At 53.2% G+C, this 7,961-nt stretch overlaps 1 protein-coding gene across 1 annotated transcript in view; it reads left to right on the forward strand.

Moving 5' to 3' along the window:
• The window catches only part of Fam102a (family with sequence similarity 102 member A), a 34,397-nt gene extending 26,436 nt beyond the window's left edge, over positions 1 to 7,961 (forward strand). Inside the window, exons 5-11 of the mRNA XM_029536293.1 lie at positions 1,594 to 1,640; positions 1,777 to 1,934; positions 3,583 to 3,687; positions 3,769 to 3,985; positions 4,474 to 4,595; positions 4,689 to 4,758; positions 5,610 to 7,961. Coding sequence (XP_029392153.1) covers positions 1,594 to 1,640; positions 1,777 to 1,934; positions 3,583 to 3,687; positions 3,769 to 3,985; positions 4,474 to 4,595; positions 4,689 to 4,758; positions 5,610 to 5,655 — 765 coding nt within the window. The 3' untranslated portion in view covers positions 5,656 to 7,961. The remainder of the gene's footprint in view (positions 1 to 1,593; positions 1,641 to 1,776; positions 1,935 to 3,582; positions 3,688 to 3,768; positions 3,986 to 4,473; positions 4,596 to 4,688; positions 4,759 to 5,609) is intronic.

Raw genomic sequence — 7,961 nt, forward strand, 5'->3', positions numbered from 1 at the left:
GGAACTCACTCTGTAGACCAGACTGGTCTCGAACTCAGAAATCCACCTGCCTCTGCCTCCCAAATGCTGATTGAGGCATGCACCACCACTGCCCAGCCTCATTTTTTTTTTTTTTAATATTTATGCATGTGAGTACACTGTAGCTGACTTCAGATACCAGAAAAGGGCATCGGATCCCATTACAGATGGGTGTGAGCCACCATGTGGTTGCTGGGATTTGAACTCAGGACCTAGTAGGAAGAGCAGTCAGTGCTCCTAACCGCTGAGCCATGACCACTCCAGCCCTATCCTCTTAGTCTTTCTTGCTACCCTCAACCTGCAACTGCAGTGTCAGCCACTTTGTAGAGTGCAGCCATGGCTGAGTGAGATGACCAGCCCTGAGACTGTGGTGATGCTCACACTGAGGTCCAGCATGGTCTGGGATCTGAGCTCTCCTTTCCATCTTGTTATTCTCTACCTTCACTCCATCTCAGCCGTGTTTGGGTACTCAGACTTTACTATGTCTAGACCATTGGCAGAGTCATTGCAGGTGGATGTCAAGTTCTATTTTACTAGTGGCATATTTACTTCATTTTCCAAAAACTTTTGCCTGGTGGTGGTGGTACATTCCTTTAATCCTTGCACTAGCAGACCAGAGGCAGGTGGATCTGTGAGTTTAAGGCCAGCCTATTCTATAGAGTGAGTACAGGACAGCCAGGGCTACACAGAGAAACCCTGTCTCTAAAAACCAAACCTTTCAGGCAGTCCCTGCCTGATGGCCCTGTGAGTACTGAGTACCCCTTCTTCCCTGTGGGGCCCCTTGAGTCCTGTTCTCCAACTCAAAGTTCTGTTCTAACACACCTGGGCAGAGCAAATGTGAGTGAATATGGCCTCTGGAGCTTACGGTCTGGTTATAATTTATCATTGCAGGACCAACTTGCTCCCCTCAGGTGCATGGTGCCAGCCAAGTGACTTTGGATGGTCTGTCTGTCGTCTGTCTGTCTATGTTTTTCAAAGCAGGGTTTCTCTGTATAGTCCTGGTTGTCTTGTAACTCACTTTGTAAATCAGGCTGGCTTTGAACTCGCAGAGGTCCCCCTGCCTCTACCTCCAGAGTACTAGGATTCAAGGCATGGGCCACACCTGCCGGCTTCTTCCACTTGACTACTCACTGTATCCTCCACACAGGATACAGGCTTCACTGTGGGCACGTGTCTTAGTTAGGGTTTTACTGCTGTGAACAGACACCATGACCAACTCAAGTCTTATAAAGGACAACATGTAATTGGGGCTGGCTTACAGATTCCGAGGTTCAGTTCATTATCATCAAGTGGGGAGCATGGTAGCATCTAGGCAGGCATGGCACAGGAGGAGCTGAGAGTTCTGTATCTTCATCTGAAGGCTGCTGGTGGAAGGCTTGGCTTCCAGGCAGCTAGGATGAGGGTCTTAGGCCCACGCCCATAGTGACACACCTATTCCAACAAGGCCATACCTCCTAATAATACACAGACCATCACAGCAGGTGACATGGGAAGGGACAGAGTTGGGACTGGAGCTCAGAGGCTGCCCTGAGTTGGTGTTAGCAGATGGTAATGATGTCTACCTTCTACCCTTAGGTCACCATTGGCATGTTCCTGCTCTCTGGGGACCCCTGTTTCAAGACGTGAGTGTCATCCTGCCTATAAGTGGGGACGGGGGCCATGAAATAGTCTTTCTTTCTCCAGGTTCTGGGGTACCCCTGTCTCCGCTTGATCCTGAAATTGGAGCACCCCAGTCACATCCCCCTCTGTCCTCCTAAGGCCACCATCTACCGCCAAGTCCATCTCCATCCCGGGCCAGGACTCCTCCCTGCAGCTGACGTGTAAAGGCGGTGGAACCAGCAGCGGTGGCGGCAGCAGCAGCAATTCCCTAACTGGATCCCGGCCCCCCAAGGCCCGGCCCACCATCCTGGGCTCAGGTACCATGGTCATTTGCTTACCTCTCCCCTGCCGTGACCTCACCTTTTCCCCTGAACATCCTGTCCCAGGGAGGTGCTTATCAAGAGGTAGGTGCGGGCGTGGTAGGCAAGATGTCTTCACTCAGAAAACAGAGGCAAAAGAGTCTGTGAGTTCCAGGCCAGCCAGGGCTATCAGTGAGACCTTGTTTCAGAAAGAGGGTGATAGGTAGAAGGGGCAGCATGCTTCTGCAGGTGCTGCCATTGATCGTGAGTGGATACCATGATAGCCTCAACCCACATACCCTCCTAGAGGTACTCAGTACTGGGAGGTGGAGAAGCCCCAAGGTGATTGGTGAGCAGATAGCACATGTCTGGAGCTGGCCCTCCAGACCTGAGACCTAGGGTAGACCTAACTACCAGGGCTTGGCTTTTCCCTACGCCCAGCTTTCTTGCAGCCCCAGCAGCCAGGTGAGGTCCAGCGCAGAAAGCTGCTGTTGCTGCCTGCCTTGACTTGGTGTGTATAGGCATAGGGCTTCCCGGCACCATTGTACTCTCTGGAGAGAGGCGAGCAGAGGAGAGAGCTGTCTAGACAAGGTTATCTCAGCACAGGTGTTGCCCTTGAGTAAGCAAAGACAGTTCTCTTCTGGGCAGAGTAGTACTGGAAGACCCATGTGCCTTAGCAGCTGGTTCCCCTGCCTGCCACATGCACAGAACATGCTGAGAACCTGAGCTGGTTCAGCACGTGTGTATAATCCCAGAGGAGGAAGGTTGAGGCAAGAGGATCAGAAGTTCAATCTACATAGTAAATTCAAAGCTGGCCTGGACTACATAGGACCCTATTTTAAAATTAAAAATGGGCATGGTGGTGCACAACTTTCATCCCAGAAGTCAGGGGCAGGTGGATCTCTGAGTTAGAGGCAGCTTGGTCTTTCTAGTGAGTTCTAGGTCGTTTGCCTAGTGAGACCCTATCTCAAAAGACCAAACAAAACCCTACCTGGCTTTGGTTGGACTCTGGGCAGACCTGAGAGCATCCAGCAGCCTGGTTATACAGGCTCATCTCTCGGGTGGAGGAGGAAAGGCTGAGTCCGGGCCTCCCCTCCTGTGTTGGTTGGCAGGGCTGGGATGTATGCATTCTAGGTCCATGTCCAGGCCCACCTAGTTCTCTTGTGTTTACAGCTGGGGAGCACAAGAGAAGTTTGCTTTGAAACAACTTGGAACATCATCCACCCAGATCCACCCCTTTCCCAGATTTGTTCATGAACCAAAGCTCGTGCCAGTTTTAAGGCCTTTAGTATGCCATCCGTGTGTCTGGAAGACCCTGTGCCTGCTGCCTTCTGTCTCCCCTCCTTGGTGTCCTAACATGGCATTAGGTGGTCTGGGAAGAGCCTTCCCTGACCCACAGACTGACCAGGCCCTGCATGTGTACTTCCTTAGCTTCACACCACTCACCATGATTGTAGATAACTGACTAAGATTTTGTCCTCAAAGGTCTGCGACAGATGTGCTCCGAACAGCTGTTTGTGGGATGGGTAACCTGGGTACTGAGGGTAACCTGGGCTTGCAGCAGATTGCTGCTCCTCTAGCCCCTGGTCTTCAGTCTGCAGAATGGAGTCACGGTGCCCCATGGAAGGCTTGTTGAGAGTTACAAGTGCTTTGCGCCTCTCCCCAGGGCTACCAGAGGAGCCAGACCAGAGCCTGTCCAGTCCTGAGGAGGTGTTCCACTCTGGCCACTCCCGCAACTCCAGCTATGCCAGCCAGCAGTCCAAGCTATCTGGTGAGTGGTTGAGACCTAACCCTGGGACCTCCCACAGCCCTGGGCCCCTGTGATCACCTTCCCAATATTGTCCACCCCCAGGCTACAGTACAGAGCACTCTCGCTCCTCCAGCCTGTCCGACTTGACACACCGCAGAAATACATCCACCAGCAGCAGCGCCTCTGGTGGCCTCAGCATGGCTGTAGAGGGTCCTGAGGGCATGGAGAGGGAGCATCGGCCCTCTGAGAAGCCACCTCGGCCTCCTGAGAAGCCCCCACGCCCCCCGCGCCCCTTGCATCTGTCAGATCGCTCTTTTCGGTGAGTCTCATTGTTTGGGGCTGCCTGGTAAACAGTTCCTCTGGTGCTTCCTCCAATGCTTCCTGCAGTGCTCCTTCCAGTTCTTCTTTGCATCTGACCACACAGGGTTAGACAGAATAGATTCTCCATCTCACCGTGCTGAATGGTTATGATTTAACCAAGTGCTGAGTGTAAAAGCACATCCCTGGGCTAGGCCTGTGTACCCTTGCTTAGAGAGTGCTGCTGTTTGTGGGTTTGTGTATTAATGTGTAGACATGACAGACCTTCTTTGAGCACACAGGCAGTTTGGCTTCAGGCAGGCTCCTTAGCCTCTTAGTCCTAGTCTGTTAGCACCCACCCCTGAGGTGAATGCCGTGGATGAGGTGGCTTAAGTGAAGTGCATAATGGGGTGTGCATAAAATGCTTTAGAGCTGTAGGTGCTGGAAGCATCCTTGTCTTGCTGCCGAACCTGTCACTGTGCTGTCATAATTCTGTCCCTCTCCCCCAAGGCGAAAGAAAGACTCAGTGGAGAGCCACCCAACCTGGGTAGATGACACTCGAATTGATGCAGACGACATTGTGGAAAAGATAATGCAGAGCCAGGACTTCACTGATGGCAGCAACACTGAGGGTGAGCAGCTCGCTCCAAGCCAGCCGGGGTGAGGATGGCCTCCAGAGGCCGTCCCTGTCCCTCTCAGCCTTGTCCTTCCTTTTGTCCCCACAGATAGTAACCTTCGGCTGTTTGTGAGCCGTGATGGCTCCACCACACTGAGCGGCATTCAGCTGGCCAACAGGTAGGGGCAGGGACAGGGAGGTGTGGTGAGGCAGCCATGAGATCCCCGGCTTCAAACATTCTTGTTACCAGTGACCTTGGACTCACCACCTTCAGAGTCCTTTGCTAATTGTGCCTTCCCATAGGCCTTTATACAGAGTAATCTGCAGTATTTATGGTTCCCCAGGCCTTTGAGGCAGTGACAGTAGTGTCCAGTGTGCAGGGGTGTCCTGGGGTGTTTCCTTGTGTTCCTGGGAGCTAGGAACATGTCTTTGGAACTTCTGCATCCAGAGCACAAAAAACTTTAGGGTATGTCCTGTGCTGCTCTGCCGACCCCTGTTGGCTGAGGCTAGAAAGTACAACCACCCTCTCCCATCAGCCCTGGGCTGCCAAGGGTGGAAGAGCAAGAAGCCACGGGGACCTCCTTACCAACGTGCTTAGACCATTTGCAAAATGAGAAGCCAAGATTGGAGGAGGGAAACTAGCCTGGTTTCTGCAAGACCTAAGCAGTGAGGAGAATAGATGTGGCCCCTTCCCTTTCTCCTGCCTTCTTAATGAATCTTAGCAGTCCTCCAAACCTGTTTTCATTTGTCAGATGACACAGGGGACAGTTTCTCCTTGCCAGGGTCACTATGAGAGGACTGTCCACCCAGGTGGGTACACAGCAGGTGTCCAGAGGGGACCAGGCACAGCTGTGGACCCCCCTCCCCAACTCTGATGCTATTTCTGTCACCCTGAGCAAATGACTGAACACCCCTGGGGCCTCAGTTTCTGCCGGTCTGTTAAAGCCTGGCAGAGTAACTGCATGTGAAGCGCCCACAGGCCTGGCCAGGGATCACTCGCCCACTGCAGCTCACCTTTTTCACCCTGCAGAGTCTCCTCGGGAGTCTACGAGCCAGTCGTGATTGAGAGCCACTGAGGGACCCGGGAGCCGGCTGAAGAAGGCTCCTGCCATCTCTGGCAGCATTCCTGGAGGATCTGCTCTACACTGCATCTGTGCCTCCTCCTACTCTAGCCACACTGGCCCCCAAAGCGTCATTCCATTTTCCTCCCAACCACCCTGGAATCACTGGTCCTGGGTGCCACTGTGAATACTGTCCTCCAAACCACTAGAAAATGGGGCAAGATGGAGCTGGCCAGGACTGCCCTGACTGGAGAGGACCTGGGCCCAGCAAAGGACACAGCCATTCCATGTTGGGTGCTTGTGGCCTGCCCCATCCCTCCATCCCCCACGACCCACTTCAGGAGCAGCAGCAGCTTCAGCCAGGCTGACAGGGCACTTGCTCCATTGTCCTTGCCCTGCAGGAGCTGGGCCACCCCAGAATCCTGCCACCTGTGACCCTCTGCTTACTGCTTCACTGTCTTTTCTCTATCCTGAGGAGACCTGCGGGCAGCTCTCTCCTGGGAGCCAAGACTTCAAACCCCACACTCCGGATTGAGACCCCACCTCCTTAAACGCTCTCCTGCTGCCCTGCAGCCTGCACTTTGCACATGCTTGTCCCTAGCACAGCTACTGGCCCTTGCCCTTCTCCAGGCCTCCTGGGTGCTGTCTGCTGTGCAACCAGACGTAGGGTACAGTAGCCCGGCTGGAACGTGGCACTGCCCCTTCCCTCTAATTAACCCCAGCTCAGACCCAAGACCGGAGCCTAGAAAGGCCCGAGCATCATGGTGCCATCTGCCCGGGGCTGGGTCCTGAGCAGCTGGCCTTCCTGCAGGAAAGGAAGGGAGAGGCCCAGCCGTGCTGGGTAAGCAAAGGCCTTTTCCCCTGTTCTCACGTCAGCAGGCCTGGGCTGGGTTCCAGGCTAGAGAGTCAGTCAGCCAGCCAGGTGGACTGTGACTGGATGAACTGGAGCTGGCTTACTGCCAGATAAGCCTCAGCCCTCCTGGGCAAGGGGCATCCCTTCCCTGGGGAGTCTTTCCCCTTACTACTCACCGTCTTGGTGGCTCCGCAACCCCCAGCACTTTTTGTCCTGTAATGGTTAAGGAGAGAATAGGCTGCCAGCTCAGCCCTGGATAAACTCCCACCCCCTTAAGTTTCACTTACTTTGTATCAACCCAGCAGGCTGGCGTTTCCTTGGCCCTTAAGGTGTTTTTCCTCCTGAGTTCACAGTTCTTGTATTCCTTCCATCCCAACAAGGGGAGATAGGTGCCTCTGTTCCCCATTCCACCTGCACCCCAGCAGGGCTGGGGATAGGCGAGTATGGGACATTTTTCTGTGGGTGGGGATGGCTGGACTCCCCAGGTTGGGAGGTTCCTTGCCTAGTTTGTGTCTTCCTCAGCTAGCAAAAGTTGGGGCTGTGGTCTTGGAGCTGCCTGGTGTCGGGACCAGATCATTTCTATAGGTTCTGTAGCAGTTGTTTTAATCAGCAGATGAATGTTAGAAGATGCTGCCAAGGCAAGGCAGAACATGGCTAGAAAAAGTTCTGGCAGCTCAGATTCCGTCCTGCCCAGCAGGTGCCTGGCACTTTAATGGACTCTGGCAGCTCTGTTCCTAGGTGAGGTGACCCCCCAGAAGATGGACAGAGCCCTAGTGTGCTTGTCTACAATCTTACCCAGTCAGAGCATTGTTTTGGTCTAGTTCTAAATTCCAGGGCTCCAAACTAAGCAGTTGGTGCTGTCAGGAAGGCTGCCCCAAACCAAGAGCCCCTGCCTAACCCAAGCCAAGGTCTGGACTGGATGGCCACTCCAGTAGACAAGAGCTGCCACATCCTCTGCTTCTAGGCACTGGGCCGGGATAACTGAGCTGAAAACATGACCACAACCAAATGAACACTGGTGGCATCCAGAGGCAAAGAGCCTTTCCTTCTGTGCTCAGTGATCCCAACGGGTGCCCAGAGCACCTGGACTTCAAATTCTATATACAAAGATAGGATATAGTAGAGATATTTTTGGAAAGGAATTGGTCTATGCAAAGCCAGTTTGGGACCTAAAAGACAGTTTAATGTTTCTATTAGAGATAAAGATCTGCAATATTTTTAGGGTTCTTTTCTGGTTACCCTACGACTGACCGCGTGGTCTGGCAGGATGAGCAGGCCCGTCTTCCTCTGTGGGGAGGAGCTTTGCTTTTGTGTTAGTCCTTTCTAACCAGGTTACCACTGCTCTCCATTCCGTGGGCTGTTTGTATCTGTCTCAGCTTATAATAGAAAATTATGTCATACGGGGAAATCAGCCTAGTGTCAATGTTTGGTTTGGGGGTGGAATTAAATGCCGATGTTTTTGTTACTG

Source organism: Mus pahari, chromosome 3, assembly GCF_900095145.1.
Source record: "Mus pahari chromosome 3, PAHARI_EIJ_v1.1, whole genome shotgun sequence".
Lineage (NCBI taxonomy): Eukaryota > Metazoa > Chordata > Mammalia > Rodentia > Muridae > Mus > Mus pahari.